This window comes from Helianthus annuus, chromosome 16 (assembly GCF_002127325.2).
Source record: "Helianthus annuus cultivar XRQ/B chromosome 16, HanXRQr2.0-SUNRISE, whole genome shotgun sequence".
NCBI classification, from domain to species: Eukaryota; Viridiplantae; Streptophyta; class Magnoliopsida; order Asterales; family Asteraceae; genus Helianthus; species Helianthus annuus.
The window spans coordinates 88,868,023-88,890,199 of NC_035448.2; the positions used below are offsets into that span (position 1 = coordinate 88,868,023).

The 22,177-nt window shown below is 41.3% G+C and overlaps 1 protein-coding gene across 1 annotated transcript; it reads right to left on the reverse strand.

The window, feature by feature from the left end:
• Positions 1-1,384: 1,384 nt before the first annotated feature.
• LOC110914212 lies at positions 1,385-6,503 on the reverse strand. The gene is made up of 2 exons (XM_022159021.1): positions 5,054-6,503; positions 1,385-4,947 (listed from the first exon to the last, which is right to left on the reverse strand). The coding sequence occupies exons 1-2, from the start codon at positions 6,501-6,503 to the stop codon at positions 1,385-1,387; spliced, it is 5,013 nt and encodes a 1,670-aa protein (XP_022014713.1).
• Between the last annotated feature and the right edge of the window lie 15,674 nt (positions 6,504-22,177).

Below are 22,177 nucleotides of genomic sequence, written 5' to 3' on the forward strand. Positions count from 1 at the left end.
TGTTTGTCGGATGAAACACTTGTAATTCCTTTTAAGGAACTGACGATTGACGAACAGCTACACTTTACTGAGGAACCGATTGAGATCACGGATCAAGTGATCAAAATCCTCAAACGTAGCCAGATACCTCTTGTACGAGTCCGTTGGAACTCGCGACGTGGCCCAGAGTATACCTGGGAGCGGGAAGACCAGATGAAGCACAAGTATCCCCAGCTGTTCCCTAACGAAAACCCCAGCACTGAAGCTACGAACGAATTTCGGGACGAAATTCCAAACTAACGGGGGGATGATGTGACACCCCGTTGAAACGCTTTCACTTACACTAGCTTGACAGTGGCTGCCTTAACTTTCGGGACGAAAGTTCCTAAAACTTGGGGATAATGTGACACTTCGGATTTTCCCGGGAAACCTTTTGTGATGTAACTTACGTGTATATATGTTATCGAATAAAAATCTGAACTTTTGTGTTATATGTATTTGTGGTATATATGTGTACATATATATATATATATATATACGTGTGTTATATTAGCGAGCCGAAACCACAACCAAACCCGAGACCCGACTCGAGACTTAGGCCGGTTGGGCCTTGTGACCGAGAAACCCAATCCGGAATCCCCCTAGCCCAACTCGGAACATTATATAAACTCAACCCCACCTCCCTTAACCATTTTACACACTCTCTTCTCACACTCTCATCTCTCACACTAAACCCTAAAACCCTTACTAACACCAACATCCACCATCACCTTCTTCCTACTCGGAACCAAGCTCTCGGGCCAACCAACATCAAGAAACTCTCGAATCCTAGCTCTCGGACCAACCACATCATCATCCGGTTAGTGTGTCCTATGTGTTTACCATGATTTTTGCTTTGTGTTAGAATGTGTGATGATGATATATGATATAAATGGTTGGTTAAATGATCTTTTCGCGTGATGGTTGATGATTAAAAAGCTTGCTTAGATGATTTAGGGTGAATGATCATGAAATGTATGATATCCGATTTGTTATGATTTTTGGTTAGAAGTTCATGATAGGTGTTATTGATTGCATGTTTCGGATTGTTGTTGTCCGGTTATTAATGAGGGTCCGGTTAGATGTTTTTAGGCATAGTTTTTGGGTTTAAATGGTGATGTTACTGATGATGATTATAGTTGCTGAAAATAGGATTGTTTTTTTTTTTTTGGGTAAAGGGTTACCCCGGTGATTTATATATTCACAACCAAAAAAGCACAAGTAGTGTAGAAAGCCTACACTAGTTCCGTCTAAGGACATGCCCTAAGACGGCAAAAACCAGACAAACAAAACAAAACCAAAAACAAACGACCAACAAAACACTACTAGACAACCAATGACTAGAAAACCAAATCCAAAGCACTACTCAGCCGCCATCAAAGCGCATATCAGCATCCTTTATATCCCAATCACCGAGAACCCTTCGAACATTAGCACAGTCCTTCAACTTTGCCCCCATAAGTTTATATCGCACTTGTTGAATAATAATATCACGAACAGCTTCCGGAGGACGCATCTGATTCTTGAACAATCTAGCATTACGCTCCTGCCAAATGAAATAAGCACTAGCCGCCACTAACAGTCTTGTAACATAGTCACTAACCGATCTCGATTTTGCCCGATCACGCAAGCACACCACAATATCATTCCACTTAGCCGATATCATATCCATACCCACTTTACTTCGAACCATAAACCAAACTTGAGAGGAAAACTCACATTCAAAGAACAGATGCTCATGAGAGTCATGGTTCGCATAACATAAAAGACAACATAGCATGTTCATGTTCTTTCGTCGCGCTAAATCCCAGCTCAAAATTTTGTCTTGAGTAAGCAACTTCCGTTTCATTATAAGCCACATAAGAAACGCATGACGAGGAATGCACTGCGAGAACCACACTATGTTAGACCAATTAACCTGCTCTTCTTTGTGCCTCACCGAATCCCAAGCACGAAACGAAGAAAAATCATGTATCTGATCACCAATTCGCCACTTAAATTTATCAGACTTATTCGGATTTAACACCAAACAATCTAGCTGATTTAACACCGGAAATAAATCCCTCCACGCATCTGGCCATCTCCAAAGATTATTAGCATAGACATCCGAGACGTTAGACGACAAATCAAACCCCGCATTAGAAATGAGCCGAGGAGAAATAAACTGCCCGAGAGGGCCTAACTCGCTCCAAGTATCGAACCAAGCAGAAGTTGTAACACCATTACCAATCTCGGACCAAATAAAATTTCTCACAACAGAACGAAGCTGAAGCAATTTCCTCCAAGACCAACAACAAGAAGAAGGAGCCTTGCAAGCCCAAAAGCTTTTGCCTCTTAACCTGTACGCATGAACCCATTCTACCCACAAGGATCGACGGTTTATAAGGATGCTCCAAATATGCGAAGTCATAAGAGCAGTATTAACATCAGCTATGCGACGAATACCCAACCCGCCCTCGTTCTTAGGAACACACACCGACTTCCAAGAGACTTTAGCACGACCTTTCTGGAACGAACTATCTTGGGACCATAAAAAGTTGCGCATCTTGGCCTCCAAGCTAATAATAACCCGGTTGGGCAACAAAAAGACAGAAGACCAGTAAATATGGAGAGAAGACAAGACCGATATGATAAGCTGCAGCCTCCCCGCAAAAGAGAGTAACTTATTCCTCCAATGCATGATCCGTTTATCCAGTTTCTCTACCAAAATTTGACAATCATTGTACAGAAGCCGCGATGATATGAGAGGCACACCCAAATATCTAACCGGTAAAGATCCTTCCTTAAAAGGCATAAGGTTTAAAATGGCAGTCTTTACATATGATGGCACGTTAGAAAAGTAGACTGTACTTTTTTGAACACTAGGAAACAAACCGGACATTTTAGAAAACGAGTCAAGCGACTGCATAATGCACCTAGCCGATGCAATCTCCCCTTTCGAGAAAATAAATAGGTCGTCCGCAAAACACAGATTGATAATTTGTTGCCTCTCACACTTGTTATGGAATTTGAAGGATGAATCAATCCTTACCGCATGATGTAAGATGGCCGTTAGAACCTCCATAACAAGAGTGAATAAGTAAGGAGAGACCGGATCTCCTTGTCTTAACCCCCGTCTGCCCTTAAAATACCCATGGACCTCCCCGTTAACACAAATAGAAAAGGTGGTAGTGGAAACACAAAGCATAATCCAATGAACCATAGTGTGGTGAAAACCAAAACCAATCAAACTGTGTTCGAGAAACTTCCAGTCGACCGTATCATACGCCTTTTGAATATCAACTTTGAAAGCACATTTAGGAGGCCCGACATTACGATGATAATTATGCATCAATTCTTGAGTAAGCAGAATGTTATCCGAGATTTTTCGACCCGGAACAAAAGCCGATTGGTTAATACTGACGATGTCATCCAGAGCCACTTTAATTCTATCCGCCACGATCTTGCTGATACATTTATAAACGACATTGCAACAAGCAATGGGCCGATAATCCGTAACCGACAACGGAGAGGAGGACTTGGGAATAAGAGCGATGAGCGTGTGATTTAATTCCCGGAGCAGCTTACCTGTATTAAAAAAATCAATGACAGCCTTAGTCACTTCACTCCCCACAATAGGCCAAGCACCCTTAAAGAAACCCGCTGTGAAACCATCTGGACCCGGAGCTTTATCAGAACCAATCGAAAACATGGCCTTCTTGACTTCTTCGGGAGTAACCTGACGGATCATATGAGAAGCAACATCCGAAGCCAACGACCTCGTGAATAAATCAGGCGAGGGCATGAGAGACGAGCTATGCGTGCCACCCAAAAAATTTTCATAGTGCTTAACAAAAGCTTCATGGACCGAATCATCCTCATAAATTTTACCCGTAGAATCCTGAATAACACTGATACGGCTATGATGAATCCTATCCTTGAGCGACGAATGAAAAAAAGCGGAGTTCATGTCACCAGCTGCCAACCATTCCACTTTGGATTTTTGTTTCAAAAAACGTTCTTCATCTAAAAGAGCCTCTTGATAATCTCGCCGAATACTTACTTCCTCTTCACGGAGAACCACCGAAGCCGGATCATCATCAATTCTACGCTGAATACCATCCAACTTATTCCTCAAATCTTGAACTTTATTATGTAAATTACCTTGCCGAAACAATAAGTGACGAAGAGGCGACTTTAGCGATTTAAGCTTCTTGACAACGGAAAACTGGAACACACCGTTAATACTCGTCTCCCACCCACGGCTAACTATATTTAAAAATTCCGGCTTATGAACCAAGAAGTTAGCAAATTTGAAAGGCTTATGCTTAAGACTGGTCGAATCTTGAATTTTCAAAACACACGAGCAATGATCCGATAGCCTAGCCGGATGAAATAAAGCCACCGCATTCGGGAACTTAGAAATAAACTGCGAATTACCCATGATTCTATCTATTTTTTTCATTAAGCCAATACCTTTCTTCGGTTTTTGACTCCACGTAAAATGGAGACCCGACCGGTTCACATCTAGCATCTCGAGCCCAACTACACATTCCTGAAACTCCCTCATGCTAGCCGAGACTGAAGAACAACCCATGGATTTATCCTCCAGATACAATGCAGAATTAAAATCACCAAGCATGACCCACGGATCGTCACGGACCAAAACTTTATGTAACAAGAGATGATTCCATAGCTCCCTACGAGAAACGTAATAGTTCGCAGCATAGACAATAGTACAGAACATCATTTTCTTCTCCTGTTTAAAGAATAATTGCAAATGCATAACCTGATCTGTCTGCGAGATAACCATAACATCAAAAACACATGGATTCCAACCCACAATAATTCTAGTGCCTTTACTACACCGAGCCCCATTAGAAAACCAATGCCACGAACGAAACACCAACTTTGAGATCTTAGAAAGATTACACGGATCAACATGAGATTCTAGAACAGCACACAAACTAAGATTAAATTCCTTAATAGTATTACGAACCTCAGCTTGCTTAATGGGGCGGTTCAAACCCCTAACATTCCAAGAGGCGATATTAACCATTGATAACCAGCGAAGAAGGAGTGCTTGCCCCTTTTTTATGCTCAAAATTCGACGAACCCTGCCTCAAAAATCCATCCATATCATAACCATCAACCTCCGAGAACACCTCCTCCACCTCCTCATCGTCTTCATCATCCACATTAACCCGAGCTTCCCCAGATTTGCTAGTCTCCCCACCTTCACCAATACTTGGATCATTAAATATATCAAACGGATTAGACGTTTGGATCTTCAGTGCACTCGACCCACCTGTATCTTGACTTTTTTTAGCTGCCACAGGCCGGTATTCAAACTTTGGCTTCGGCTTGTTAATTGGAAAACCAGATTTCTTTGCAGCTTTTTTACCATAAACCCCCGTATACCCCTCGTCATCCACACCCGGTTTCTTGCCATTTTTAGACGCATTTTGGCCTTTGCTATGTATCTTAGGTTGGAACGGGCAATGATCATCAGAATGACCAAAAACACAACAATGGGCACAACGCAACGGGTTCCATTCGTATTCAACCGACAACGATTCCTTTATAAACCCCTCACCTTCCAAATCAGGGAAGGCTAACTTAATTTCCTCCTTTAATTGCTTATCAGCCGACACCTCTATCAACGCTCTCGCATAGCTACTACGGCCCCACATATCCGTGCACATCGCTGACGTATAAGAATCTAACGCTTTCGGCTCTCCAATAGTAGTTGCAATTAAACTTAGACCATCCTCCGTGTAGGCAGCAATCGGGACATCATGGATTTTCACCCATATCTGCACATTTTTCACACCTTTTTTTTCCAACTTAGTAGCCGGGCTCCAAATATTTAGAAACAAAGGCTGGGACCGAATGATCCATGGCCCATCTTTCAACACCTTCGACATACCTGCTTCATCCGAGAACTTGAAGAAAAAGAAACCATTATCATTCATCATCGATTTTAGAATACCATACTTTTTCCAATTATTTCGCACAAAGTACTCCACAACAGGATATGCAACTCGATCCCCAAGAAAGTAGCCATACAAGGTGTTAGCCATCTTATCACGAGCTAAACGGACAGATTCTCTCGGGAGAACAACATCACATCCATCTTGCACAGTTTCACACGCAAGAGACCTGAAATTCAGCCTAACCGATTTGTTTGCAAGAAGGGAATCCGCATAAGATTTGGGTTTCGGAAAACTGCCGTCAATCTTTTCCCCTAAAACACCTTCTTGACCGACTTGCTTGATACCCGATGACTCACCACTCTGACAATTCGCTTCAAGAGAAACCGGAGTAGTAACCTTAGTAAGCTCATCAATAATGTTGATCTTTTTTGGTTCAGCAACAGTACCACGACGAGGAAGCACCAGATTTCCGTCAATATTAAGAACACGACTTGCTAAACCCTTTCCCGGAAGAGGGGGTTTACTTCGATCTCCCATAATACCCTCAGCAACAGGTTTAAACGACTCCATGCAGAAAAACGACTACTCTCCCTTAGAACAAAACGAAACAACCATGCACGAACAAAAACTGAAAACCCTACACAACCCGAAACCCTACAGCGCAAACAGAATACGAACAAAACAGAAAACCCTAAAACTAGCTAACCTATCCCATGATCAGATTAACGAACAAGGAACAGGAGGCGGCAAAGAACATAAAGAAACCCTAGATTAAATCGATCAAGAACGCTAACTAGTTCGATATAGAGATTGAAACTCAACCACTAATCACAGACTGTTATACATTCAAAAAGAATGCTAACTAGTTCGTTATAGCCGATTGAATATCAATTACTAATCTCAGACTGTTATACATTCAATCACGAAAAAACCTGGAGAACATGATGAACGAAAAATCGCCTGGCTAGTGAGAGAGAATTAGGGTTCGTTGAAAATAGGATTGTTGCTTATGAGATATTTCTTGAATATGTTGATAAAATGAAGAACAGTTTGAATGTTACAAAATATTTTCAAATATGCTGATTTTGATCCAAATTTGTGCACAAACCGACCAACAGACATGTTTAGTGGCTTAGAACACTGATTTCATGAAATAGCAATTCCATTGGGTCGTACACTGCAGGTTCTAGAAGGGATTGCCATGCACGTTATCACGGTTGCGAGTCGCAACCTTTGGTTGCTACTCGAAACCACGCATGACCAGTCGAAACCTCCCAGTTGCGAGTCGCAATCAGCACGCATCAAACCTGGTTGCGAGTCGCAACTACACCTGCTAAGTCGCAATCTCCGGTTACGAGTCGTAACTGAAACGTGACGGACCGAGACCGCAGTTACGAGTCGCAACCTCGGTTGCGAGTCGCAACCACCTTAGTTTCGACTGGGCTGTTCTGTGTATTGGGCTTGACTGTTTTGCTGTTTCGGGCCTTAACTGTTGGGCTGTCTATTGTTTGGGCTGTTTACTGATCTGCTACTGTTTGTATGTCTATATGTTACTGCATGTATACCTGTTACTGTAGTTGTTTGCATTTATGTTAAGTGTGTTTTATACGTGTTTACTTGTACCCAACTTGACCCATACTTGGTAACCATGTTAGGACGTGGTGACCAACACACTTTTTTTTTTTGGGTAAAGGGTTACCCCGGTGATTCTATATATTCACAATCAAAAAAGCACAAGTAGTGTAGAGAGCCTACACTAGTTCAATCATGAGACACACCCCATGAAAGTCAAACCAAAAACAAACCAAAACCAAACAACCAAGAAAAGGAAAAACAACCACTAGACTACAATCTAGAAACAAAAAACCAAACACAGCTAATCAGCCTCCATCGTCGTCTTTGTCGTCCGCATAGATCTCCCATTCTTCAAGAATCTTTCGCACCCTCACGGTATCCTTCAACTTAGCTCCCATCAACTTGTATCGCACTGTTTTGAGAATAACATCACTAACCGTCTCAGGAGGTCTAAGTTGATTTTTAAACAACCGAGCATTCCTCTCTTGCCAAATATTATAAGCAGTAGCCGCAACGAGGAGCTTAGCCACATAAATATCCGCCCGCTTCTGAAGACTACGAGCATTAAGCCAGTGAACAACTTCTGACCATTTCGGACTGACCGAGTTCATACCCCCCTTATCCCGGATTAGCGTCCACACCTGTGCAGAATACTTGCATTCAAAGAACAAGTGTGGATGGGAATCAAAGTTCTCAAAACACAATAAGCAACACATCATATTCATGTTTTTCCTTCTAGACAAATCCCATTGCAGAATTTTATCCTGTGTAAGTAGCTTACGTTTCATAATCAGCCACATCATGAATGCGTGCCTCGGAATACACTGAGCGAACCACACGATTTTGCACCAATCAACATCCGGTTCCCTATGGCGCAACGAATGCCAAGCCCCAGACGTCGAAAACCCATTAAGATCATTCCCATCCTTCCATAAAAGCCTATCATTTTTCATCGGATCCAGACTAACTTGATCAATCTGAATCAAGACCGGGAACAAATCCCTCCACGCTATAGGCCAACTCCAACCACCATTCGAATGCACATCGGCCACCGAATCCTCCAACCTAAAATCAGCATCTGTAATAACCCTAGGCGAAAGAAACTCGGCCAAAGGCCCCAACTCGGACCAGGTATCATACCACGCTGAGGTAGAGGCACCGTTACCAACCTCCGACCAAAAATAATTTCTAACCAGCGGCCCTAACTGAGATATCTTCCTCCACGACCAACAACTACTAGCGGGCGTTTTACATACCCAAAAACTCTTGCCCTTTAACCGATACGAGTGCACCCAATCAACCCACAAGGAGTCCCGTTTAGAAACAATGCTCCAAATATGAGACGACATCAACGCTTTATTCATATCCCCCACACGTCTAATACCCAAGCCCCCCTCATATTTTGGCGTACAAACCAATTTCCAAGAGACTTTCGATTTACCTTTATTAAACGCAGAATCTTGAGACCAAAGAAAGTTTCTCATCTTAGCTTCAAGCTCCTTGATTATCCGAACCGGCAAAATAAACACTGAGGCCCAGTAGATATGCATAGAAGATAGAACAGAATTAATAAGCTGAAGTCTTCCTGCGAAGGATAACAACTTATTTCTCCAATGCATGATGCGTTTTTCCAACCTCTCCACAAGAACTCGACATTCGTTGTACCCAAGCCTAGCCGAAATCAAAGGGACCCCCAAGTACCTGACAGGCAGCTTTCCTTCCTTAAAAGGCATGATATTCAGAATAGCTTGCTTAGTATGATTTTTCACATTGCAGAAGAAAACCGTGCTTTTCTGATTGCTAGGGACCAAACCCGACATCTTAGTGAATTTCGAGAGGGAGTTCACAACTTAAAAGCATGCGTCCCGGTGGTTTGGGACACGAGACTAAAACAACCCTATCCCCTTGAAAAGGGGATACCGTCTACATTCCTTCCCTAGTTATTGGGAACAAACTTACTTTATCTTCCCTTGCATTGGGAAACCTTTTTAGTTAATTACTGTTTATACGGAATGCAACCAACGGCACTAAACGCAACTCTATCACTCAAGTCCCTACTACATAATACCGATTAGTCGCCGGTGCCAGGCGAACGGGTTATTAGTTGATAGCGCTATTTAGGTCTTACCAGCCTCACACCGTGCCATGGTATGGGATCGGTCGTGAACTAATGTACTCAGGCATCCGTCAATGATGATAGAACATTGACATCGGGGCATCCTGCGGAAACGCAAACGGTTACCTAGTGTTCGGTATTGGAAAACAGTTTAGTCGCTAACCTTTGGGGTAGCTCCCCATGGCATGTATAAACGGATAAATTAACTGGTGAAACAAGTTTTTGGTAATTAAAACTGGACAACTAGTGAACTCACTCAGCATTATTGTTGACCCCTTACTGCATGCTTTGCAGGTGGCCAGTGACTGGAGCAGCTGCTTGGGATGTGTAGTGGTCGTCTGCCCGTGTGTTGGGCATTTATCATGTTTACCTTACGAACAATGTTTAAAACTGTTAATTATGCTTCCGCTACATTTTACTCTGAACTTAAGACTTGAACTCTAAACTTAACACTTGCTAATCGTATGGTTAGTAGGTACTACTTTTGTTATCAATTTCGTTATTCAGTATAATTGGTGGCTGGATCCTGGTCAGTCACGCCCTCGAAGCGGGTGTCATCCGCGGGTGGATTTTGGGGGTGTGACAGGGATCCTCGTCCGCAAGCCCATGGAAGGTTGCGGAGTTTTGGAGCATTTGTATCAAATGCGGCCGAAGTTCGAAATTATTGGCTTCAACATTCGGTGCATTGATAGCGGCGCCTAGGTTACCTACGGTGGGTCGTAGATAATCCATGAGGGTACGTTGGTCCGCCATGGGTGAATTCCCCGAAACATTCTCTTGGTTTTTAGCTTTTAGTCTTTTTCTAAGAAAGCGTTCGGGTTCTTCTAGAGGTTCTTTTATGTCCTTATTAGAACTGGAGCTCATACACTACGTAGGGTGGCGTCTGGTTCCAAGTCCTGCAATAAAAACAGAAAAGAATGCTGGTCAGAAGGTTCATCACGGCCCCGTGCTCAACGAACACGGCCCGTGGTCGGAGTTACAGTGATTGTTTTCCAGATCCCAGTTACTGGAAAGTTGGACACGACCCCGTGTTGCACCGACACGGCCCCATGTTCAGCCTTCTGTAACTTGGAAAACTAAAAACTGCTAGTAACGATGCTGGGCACGGCCCGTGTCCGACCAGGCACGGCCCGTACTGAGCTCTGCAGAAGCTGAAAAACTAAGAAAATCCTAAAAAATTAAAAAGAAAAATAAAAATATGATTAGGCAGTTGATTCCTAACTTTCTTAAAATCCTTGTGTCCCCGGCAACGGCGCCAAAAACTTGATGCGTGTCAGTGTGTATATGTTTTAGATATATATTTAAGCCTTTTTTACACTTTTAGCCTAGTTTTAAATTTATAAAACACGATATTTACTAACACTAAACACACATATGGGCAAGTGCAACCATCGTGGACATAGTATAGTGTTGGTAAGATACCGAGGTCGTCCAAGGACACAAGAGTATTTAGTACCGGTTTATCCTCAACGTCTAATCAAATCAAAAAGTTAGAAAAGGTTTTTAACTAAGAAAATAAAAACTAACTAAATGCTGAAAAATAAAATAAAAATAAAAACAGATAGACAAGATGAATCACTTGGATCCGACTCGTGTATTAGTGTAACCTTTGATTATTTTCGCACTTTTGCACTTGTTTAAGAGATTAGTTATTGTAGTAGGCCCCTCTTTTGAAGGCGACGTTACCCTCAACCCAGTAGTTTGAGTCAGCAAGGATACAATCCTAAAGGGTCGGATTATTGAAAGATAATGAATTAAGTTATTAATGCAAATTATGGTAGGCCCCGCTTTTGGCGGTGACGTTACCCTCGGCTAAGTAGTCTGAGTTAGCAGGGATACTATCCTAAATAGCTGGGTTATAGTATTAATAGTAGTTAACTTATGAGGGGGTCAAAGAGTTTGGATCCCCGCCATCCAATACCTATGGGCATTGAAGGAGATCCTACTAAATTTGACCCAGGTCCCTTGTAGGACCTCTAAACGCTGAACAAGGGCAAGACCCTTACCAAACCGTTCCCTTAACCCCCGACCAGGTAGCCAACATACCTCCATATAGACCGTGGAGATATGAATGGTGAAAATCTTTTATTTTATATAGACAGTAAAATAATGCCAAAACACCACGGACAAACGATAAGGAAAGATCACCTTCAACATAAGTAACTAGTTATTAAAGTCATTAATACAAAACCAAATAAAAAGTGCAAAAGATTAAAAATAAAAAGTATTATACTAAACACTTGTCTTCACCAAGTGATGTAAGAGACTTAGGCAAACATGGCCTTGATTGTCAAGAACTCTTACGATCAATCTTGGATCCCGAGACGACTCACACACTCTATGATGGACAATGGATGATGGTGGTGGATGATGGTGTTGTGATGGTGGTGGGTGGTGGATGAAGTGTGAGAGAGGTGGTGTGCCAAGGGATAAGTTGAAATGAAGCCAAGCACTCCTATTTATAGGCTGAACAGAAGGCTGGGCACGGCCCCGTGTCCGCTGGACACGCCCCCGTGCCCGTCTGACACTATCTCTCTTCATTAATTGTAATTCGCAATTACAATTAATGCGCCTGCTGTACTTTCGCCACGTCCCCGTGCTCACTGGACACGGCCTCGTGGTGGGCAATAGAAGCTTCTATAGGTTTGTCTTTTCTGCTGCTTCTTGGGCACGGCCCCGTGCTGGCTGAGCACGGGGCGTGTTCAGTCTTCTGACTTCTCTATTCTTGCTTGGGAGGATGCCGTGAGGGGTCGGGCAATCCACTTTTGTTCCTTTTCTTGTATTTATGTTAGATTTAGCTGTCTTTTTGCTTCTTTTGTGAATTTGAGCTCATTTCATCCTGAAAATACAAAAGGAAGACAAAAACACTCTTTTTCCAACATTAGTACTTAAAAAGGGTTAGTTTTATGCCTTAATTGATGTAATTTATATGTTGCATTTTACACACATCAAATAGCATACAAACACTTATGTATAGGAAGTACCAGCGGCGTATCCACCATGTTTGTATCATATTACACACGCCTCGTTATTCAAATCATTTACCCAAACCAACCACCATGTAAGTTGTTCATATATGAATCAATTGTCAAGGGTTGTTGTGTAAACCATATCAAAAATGTTCATGTCTAATGTAAACCACCAAATGTGTATATCAATGTCAAATTGTTTATGTTTAATGTAAATCATTGTAATGTGTATCCAAAATATCATGTATGGCACGTGAAAATATATCAATTGGGCCATGGTAAAATGCACAAAAATAGGGTATTGAATTAAACATAGTTTAAGTCAAAGTTAAGTTTTGTGGAACAATTGCATGCTATACTGATACGAACATTTATGCGGTATTGTGAAAATTCATACATTCAAGCCTTTGTGACTGTAGTGATAGACCTTTAAACAAATTAAAGGTCTATATGTGTTATTGTTTATCGAATTCGGTCATTCCTTCCAATCCAAACAAACCCGAAATTTCAGGAATGGGAGTTGTCAAGTCCTATGGTACCATTACCTACTAACGAGTGGCGTAGCTAATGTTAATGAATGTACATTGTATCATTTGAACAAACCAAATGTCATACCAAAATGTGAGCAGGTGATGAATAAATGTACTAAGTATGCACACAATGGGCATACATAGCATAAAATGTAATGTAAAATAATGTACTAAGTACGCACACAATAGGCATACATAGCATAAAATGTAGTGTAAATCGATTGTACTAAGTATGCACACAATGGACATACATAGCATAAACACAATGAAATCATGTACTATATATGTACTAACGAACATAATAAGCATATGATATGAAAACATTGAAAGCATAAAAGTAACAAGTAGGCACATGTGTTTCACCCCAAAATAGGTTGGAAAACAGTAAAAGAGGGGTCTATGTACTCACATAGACACCTTGAAAGAATTTAAAAGATGGGGTTCTATGTACTCACCTGAGATTGCTTTGAAGTTCCTGTATATCAACCAAATAATGCTAGAGATCACGGATATCAAACGGCACCTAATATAGGTAACTATGTTAATATACCGGACCTAAATCGGAGGATCGGATAGTATGCGGGTTCGTAAACCAAACGAGTTTGGAGACTCGTGTAATATGGTTTAATAAAGCCCACATACTAAAATGAAACTTAACCTAAGTGCTTACGACCCATTACGACTCGTTTAGGTAGCTTATGCTACCTTAACGCGTCGTTCGCGTAAAACGCGTTCGGAACGCCTAACGTCGTGACCATAAGGTATAACCTCGGAAGGTTATTTCCTATACAACTATGTTCACCTAATGTGTTTGGTCGGATCCTAATGATTGAACAAATGGGTCGGGTCCGAAAGTATAAGCGATTGTTTAGATCGCTTACCTTACGACCCTAAATAAGCACTAAACTAAAAGTGACGAGCTAAGCATGTTAGAACATGCTTAACTAAGTTTAGAAAACAGGTTTGGTATCAAAACAAACGGTTTTGATACCCACGAGTAGTTTGGTTACAAAATACGCAAGAATGCGCATTTTGGCCGAAACTACGACTCGTCACTAAGCCTAGATAACGTGGAAATCAGTAGGTATAGTCACTATGGACTATAACCATCGTGATCACGCTCACGTTATGAAGTTCAAACGAACTTCGGGTTGACCATAGGCTGGTCAACGCAGAAAGTCAAACATAGTTTGACTTTAGGACTAGAAAGCGATTAAAAGAACGAATCTGGTCCAGAAGGGGCCTCGCATGACGCCTAGACCCCTCGCGTCACGCCTAGCCCTTATTTCTGCAGAATTTGCAGAAATGGTCCCTGCACATATTTCGTTGCGTAACGGCACTTCTAACACCCGTCAAACCCAATTTCAAGCTCCGCAATGATGTTAAGACATAGGGAGCATGAAATATGCTTGAAAATATCCCGAATGTCGATTTGTTTGGCCGTACGGTTGCGATGTTCGCTTAATTACGACGGAATGCGCATAAGCGCGAAAAATGATCCAAATTGCGCGACGAATGGATTTTTCTCATGCCAAACACTAAGGCATAATATAAGGATGCTTACATAAATTTTTGGATGTCCGGATGTATTCAGAACGTAAGTTATGCGTGAAAGTGCAAACTTTTGCACTTTTTGACACTTTTAGTCCCTGAATGACCCAAAAGTTTATTTTAGCACACCGAACCTCTCAAAGCCTATTTCTAAGCTATGTAAAGGATATTTAAGGTGTGTTTAACTTATGGTCCTGTTCCGGAATGTTTGTTACAGTTCAAATTGGCATACTTTCGCAGTTTGTCAAGTTTAGTCCCTATAAGCGAATTAACTTGTTTTTGCCATACCAAAGGTTATTTAAGGTATGTTGAGTATATGTTGATGTTCCAGAGTATTTGTCGCATTTAACTGAGTACGTTTACGCACCAGTTTGCGTATAATTCTCCAGAAAGCGATGTAGAGTTTAAAATCGAACAAAAGTCAAAACATGAAAAATGTAAAACACAACCAAACAAATATTGGGATCAAATAACATTGTTTTATTGATAATTGAACTGTTCACAATGATTACAAGCACAGATGTTACAGTCTCCCCTACTTGTGGAAATTTCGTCCCGAAATTTATTTAGAGGAAACTCGTGGAAAAAGATGCGGATACTTTGCCTTCATTTGATCTTCGCGTTCCCAAGTAAACTCGAGTCCACGTTTAGATTCCCAGCGAACCTTGACAAAAGGAATGCGCTTGCGTTTAAGCCACTTGACTTCACGTTCCATGATTTCCACCGGTTTCTCAAAAAATTTCAGTGTTTTATCAACACGAATTTCGTCAAGCGGTATGTGGAGGTTCTCATCAGCTAAACACCTCTTGAGATGGGACACGTGAAAGGTTGGATGACCATTTCCAAGTTCAGGAGGTAACTCAAGTCTGTAGGCTACCTTACCGATTCTTTCGACGATCTTGAATGGTCCAACGTATCTAGTTGCAAGTTTTCCTTTCATTCCAAATCTGATCACACCTTTCCAAGGTGAGACCTTAAGTAATACACGATCACTGACTTGAAAATCCAAGGGCTTGCGTTTTAGGTCCGCGTACCTCTTTTGACGGCTTCTAGCTGTCTGAAGGTTATCACGAACATTCTTAACTTTATCTGTTGTCTCTTAAATGAGGGCAGGTCCAGTAAGTTGAGACTCGCTGATCTCATTCCAGTAGACTGGTGAACGACATTTTCGACCATAGAGAGCCTCGAAAGGAGCCATGTTGATGCTGGAGTGATAACTGTTGTTGTAGGAGAATTCAATCAACGGAAGATGTGAGTCCCAACTACCACCAAAATCGATCACACAAGCTCTAAGCATATCCTCCAGTGTCTGGATTGTTCTTTTAGATTGACCATCCGTTTATGGATGATAAGCTGTGCTCAGATTAAGTTAGGACCCCATAGCAGATTGCATGGTTCTCCAAAAATGAGAAGTGAAATGAGCATCTCTGTCAGAAATGATGTTCAAGGGAACACCATGTCGTGCTACAATTTCATCCACGTAGATTTGAGCAAGTTTGTCAGCCGAAAAATCCTCACGGATTGGCAAGAAATGCGCTGATTTAGTAAGACGATCAACAACTACCCAGATGGCATCATGACCTTTCTTTGTGCGCGGGAGTTTAGTAATGAGATCCATAGTAATGTTTTCCCATTTCCAAACTGGGATCTCTGGTTGCTCCAATAAACCAGAAGGACGCTGATGTTCAGCCTTTACCTTAAGACAAGTAAGGCATTTTGATACGTATAAGGCAATGTCTTTCTTCATACCAGGCCACCAATACTGAATACGAAGATCCTTATACATCTTATCTGAGCTAGGATGAATAGAATAACGAGACTTATGGGCTTCATCCATAAGTAAGGTACGAAGATTATCTTGGCTTGGGACCCACAAACGGTCCATGAAGTAATACGATCCATTGTCCTTCAGTTCTAGAGCAGGTGTTATGTGATAGGGAAATTCCTGATCCATCAAACCTTGTGAAACACAAGATTGTTGAGCCTGAGAAATACGGGCTTGGATATCGGATTGAGCTTGAATAACAAATTGGACACGAACACAATGAAGCTTAGTACGTTCCTTGCGACTCAAAGCATCGGCTACGACATTCGCCTTACCAGGATGGTAGCGAATTTCGCAGTCATACTCGTTTAGAAGCTCCACCCAACGTCGTTGCCTCATGTTGAGTTCTTTCTGATTGAAGATGTGCTGAAGACTTTTGTGGTCCGTGAAAACCACACATTTTGTTCCGTACAAATAGTGTCTCCAGATCTTAAGAGCGAAGACAACTGCACCCAACTTAAGATCATGAGTGGTGTAGTTCTTCTCATGCATCTTCAACTGCCTCGATGCGTAAGCTATGACTTTGTTTCTTTGCATCAGGACGCAGCCAAGACCCAATTTAGATGCATCGCAATAAACGACGAAATCATCATTGACCTCAGGCAAAGTTAGAACAGGCACGTCGCAAAGTTTTTGTTTCAAAGTCAGAAAAGCTTCCTCTTACTTGAATCCTGAATCAAATGGCTTGTTCTTCTGAGTTAGAGCAGTTAGAGGAACTGCAATCTTTGAGAAATTTTCAATGAAGCGGCGGTAATAACCCGCAAGACCAAGAAAAGAACGAACTTCAGTAGGAGTAGTAGGCGTATCCCAATCCTTAATCGCACTGATCTTGGAGGGATCTACATGAATACCTTGTTCGTCGACAATATGTCCTAAGAATTGAGCCTCTTTAAGCCAGAATTCACACTTGGAGAATTTGGCGAAAAGTTACTCTTTCTTTAGGAGTTCCAATGTAAGACGAAGATGTTGCTCATGATCAGCTCGCATCTTAGAATAAATCAAGATGTCATCAATGAAAACGATGATGAACTTATCCAAATAAGGTTTGCAGACCCTATTCATCAAGTCCATGAAAACAGCAGGAGCATTAGTCAAACCGAATGGCATGACTGTGAACTCATAATGCCCATAGCGAGTGCGGAACGCTGTCTTGGGAATATCTTCTTCATGCACACGGAGTTAATGATATCCAGATCGCAGATCAATCTTTGAAAAATAAGAAGCGCCTTGCAATTGATCAAAGAGATCATCGATGCGAGGTAGGGGATATTGATTTTTGATGGTAAGCTTGTTAAGCTCACGATAATCGATACACATCCTGAAAGATCCATCCTTCTTTTTGACAAAAAGAACGGGAGCAGCCCAAGGTGAAAAGCTAGGACGGATAAAGCCTTTGTCAGAGCGTTCCTGCAGCTGCTTAGACAACTCTTGCATCTAGGACGGTGCAAGACGATATGGAGCTCTGGCAATGGGATTTGCACCAGGTACGAGATCAATACGGAACTCGACTTGGCGTGCCGGGGGTAGACCAGGTAAATCTTCAGGGAATACCTTAGAATAATCCCGAACAACAGGAATATCTTGAATAGATTTACCTTTGCCCTTATCTGCTATGACATGTGCCAAAAATGCCAAGTAGTTCTTCCGCAGATACTTCCGAGCTTTAAAACAAGACATGAGTTTGAGACCACCAGCAGGTTTCTCACCACGAACCTGTAGGATCTCACCTGACGAAAGCGGCATGCGAATGATCTTCTCAAAACAAACTATCTCTGAGTGATGCTTGGCTAACCAATCCATACCCACAATAATGTCGAAGCTTCCAAGTTGCATAGGCGTGAGGTCAATAGGAAAAAGATGGTTGTTAAGGTTCAATTGGCAGTTGCGGAGAACAGAATTAAGAACAATGGGTTCACCGTTCGCCACTTCTACTGTCAATGGTTTACCTAGTTTCGTTCTAGACACGCGAAGTAATGGTTCAAAAGATAACGACACAAAACTCTTATCGGCACCCGAATCAAAAAGAACAGATGTTGGCTGATTACTAATCCAGAACGTACCGTTCACCACATTATCTTCTGCTTGTGCCTCTTGTGCATTCATGTTGAAGACTCGACCTCGAGCCTGGGCCTGATTCTGGTTTGCATTATGTGTCACACCCCGGCCGCGTATAACATGCAACCGCGGCGGAAACGCCGGGGAGTGTCGTGGACAGAATTAAATTATTTCATAACCATGGCATACAAGTTGTATTTTATTTATAAACAAAGGTGTTACATTGTCTTAGAAAGAGAGTACGGAAATCAAAACATAATTAAGCTAGTTCAAACTTCATTTTTAGGCTCTAAGGCACAGGTCCGCCCTAGAATCATGATCATCGTCCTATGGAATAGCTCCTGAAAACACATGTGAAAGTAGGTACGTCAGCATAAAAATGCCTGTGAGATACATAGGTTTTGTGAAAATGGGATTCATGACTTGAGTTTAAAGAATGTTTAATAACAGTCAGTCATGAACCTTGTAATTTGTCTTGCTTTGTAAACCATTTGAAAAACGATAACATCAAATGATATGTATAGATAAGTGCAAGGTTAAACGAGTAACCAATTAAAATGAGTTGAATATAATAAGTTGTTTTGTAAGACAATGTTTTATGAAAAGTGTGTTATTCATATAAAATGTTATATGTCTAAACTGAAATGATTTAGATAACGCTAAGATATGTAATATTATACAAACATTTATATATAGGAAGTACCAGCGGCGTATCCACCATGTTTGTATCATATTACATACGGCACGTTACTCCAACCATTTACCCAAACCAATCCACCATGTAAATTGTTCATGTATAACCCACATGTCAAGTGCTATTGTGTAAACCATGTCAAATGTTTATGTTCAATGTAAACCACCAAATGTGTATGTCAATGTCAACGTGTTTATGTTCAATGTAAATCATGTAATGTGAAATCCCAAAATGTGTCATGTATGGTAAGCGAAATGTATCAACTTAAACCATATGCACAAAACAAGTCGTTGAAGTAAAACGTGGTTTAAATCAACGATATGTTCTGCGGAAAATGCATGCTCAATTGATATTAACATTTATGCGGTATTGTAAACTATGCATACATCCAAGCCTTGAGACTGCGGCGATAAACCCTTAAACAAATTAAAGGTTTATCTAAGTTATGTATATCGAATTCGGTCATTCCTTCCAGTCCTATCAAACCCAGGACTTCAGAAACGGGAGTTGTCAATTCCTATGGTACCACTACCTACTAACGAACGGCGTAGCTAATGTTAATGAATGTATTGTCCCATGTTAAACAAACCAAATGTCATAGCAAAATGAAGGCATGTGACGTAAACAATTGTACTAAGTATGCTAAGTAAACATACAAAGCATAAATGTTCATGTAAATCAATGTGTCCATATGCTGAGTAAACATATGCAACAGAAATGTTTATGTAAATCAATGTGTCCATATGCTGAGTAAACATATGCAACAGAAATGTTCGTGTAAATCAATGTGTCCATATGCTGAGTAAACATATGCAACAGAAATGTTTATGTAAATCAATGTGTCCATATGCTGAGTAAACATATGCAACAGAAATGTTCATGTAAATCGATGTGCCCATATGCTGAGTAAACATATGCAGCAAAAATGTTTATGTAAATCAATGTGTCCATATGCTGAGTAAACATATGCAACAGAAATGTTCATGTAAATCAATGTGCCCATATGCTGAGTAAACATATGCAGCAAAAATGTTATGTAAATCAATGTACTAAGTACGCACACAATGGGCATACATAGCATGAAATGTAATGAAATCATGTACTATAATGTACTAATAACATAGCAGGCATATGATGTGAAAACATGGAAAGCATGAATGTAACAGATAGGCACATGTGTTTCACCCCAAAACAGTTTAGAAAACAGTAAAAGAGGGGTTCTATGTACTCACCTGAGATTGCTTTGAGTTCCTTGTATAATAACCAGATAATGCTAAAGATCACGGGATATCAAACGGCACCTAATAGGTAGCTATGTTAATATACCGGACCAAATCGGAAGGATCGGACAGTACGCGGGTTCGAAAACCAAACGAGTATGGAGACTCGTGTGATATGGTTTAACAAAGCCTACATACTAAAATGAAACTTAACCTAAGTGCTTACGGTCCATCACGACCCGTTTAGGTAGCTTATGCTACCTTACGCGTCGTTCGCGTAGAACGCGTCTGGAACGCCTAACATCGTGACTACAAGGTATAACCTCGAAAGGTTATAGCTATGGTCACCTAATGTGTTTGGTCGGATCCTAATGATCGACCAAATGGGTCGGGTTCGAAAGTATAAGCGATGGTTTAGATCGCTTACCTTACGACCCTATATAAGCACTAAACTAAAAGTGACGAGCTAAGCATGTTTGAACATGCTTAACTAAGCTTAGAAAACAGTTTTGGCATCAAAACAAACGGCTTTGATGCCCACGAGTAGTTTGGTTGCAAAATACGCAAGAATGCGCATTTTGGCCGAAACTACGACTCGTCACTGAGCCTAGATAACGGGGTAATCAGTAGGTATGGTCACTACGGACCATAACCATCGTGATCACGCTCACGTTATGAAGTTCCATGAACTTCGCATCGACCATAAGCTGGTCAATGCAGAAAGTCAACTAAACGTCGACTTTCGGACTCGAAAAGCGAATAAAAGAGCGAAAGAAGACTTACGGAGGGTCCCCGAGTGCTAATCAAGATCAAATAGCTCAGGTATGAAGCAAAGGCATCAACTTAGAGCATTTAGATCTGATTTTGTGGGTTTTTACACAAAAAGGGGGGGGGGTATTTATAGGAAAAGTGGAACCGTTAGGATCGTTTTATCGAATGTCGTGCCTTGATCTCGTGCGTACACGTGTCCAGGGGTTAAATACACTGAATTTGGCCCTTGGCCTTTCATTGGGTGAAAAGGCATTCGACCCTTTCGCAAACTGAAGAGCCAATCAGCATTAAATGTGGTTTCTGCTGATCTGGGGACCCTTTACGGACCGTATGGGTTTTGCCTTACGGTCCGTAAGGACCTAGTTTGGCAGAATTACAACTTTAGTCCCTGCAGCGCCAAAACTTGGTATTTGATGCGTTTTTGGCACGTTTAAGCTCCGTTAACCCCATTTCAAAGCTCTAAAATGATGTTAAAGTATAGGGAACTGAAAATGTGCTCAAAAATATGTCGGATGTCGGTTCGTTTAGCCGTACGGTCGCGATGTTCGGTAAATTACGACGGAGTGCGCATAAGCGCGAAAGACGATCCAAATGGCGCGACGAATGGATTTTTCTTATGCCAAACACTTAGGCATAATATAAGGATGCTTACATAAATTTTTGGATGTCCGGATGTATTCAGAACGTCAGTTATGCGCGAAAGTGCAAACTTGTGCACTTTTTGACATTTTTGGCCCCTGAAGGATCCAAAAGTTTGTTTTAGCATACCAAACACCTCAAAGCCTATTTCTAAGCCATGTAAAGGATATTTATGGTATGTTTAACTTATGGACATGTTCCGGAATGTTCGTTACAGTTCAAATTGGCATACTTTCGCAGTTTGTCAAGTTTAGTCCCTGTAAGCGAATTAACTTGTTTTTGCCATACCAAAGCCTTCA

What these genes read in the sequence shown, in the direction of transcription:
- LOC110914212 (XM_022159021.1), bottom strand. Translation starts at nt 6,503, where the DNA reads ATGGAGTCGTTTAAACCTGTTGCTGAGGGTATTATGGGAGATCGAAGT. An exon ending in TTCTTCGCTGGTTATCAATG is followed by an intron (nt 4,948 to 5,053) that starts GTTAATATCGCC and finishes GTGCTGTTCTAG; the next exon opens with AATCTCATGTTGATCCGTGT.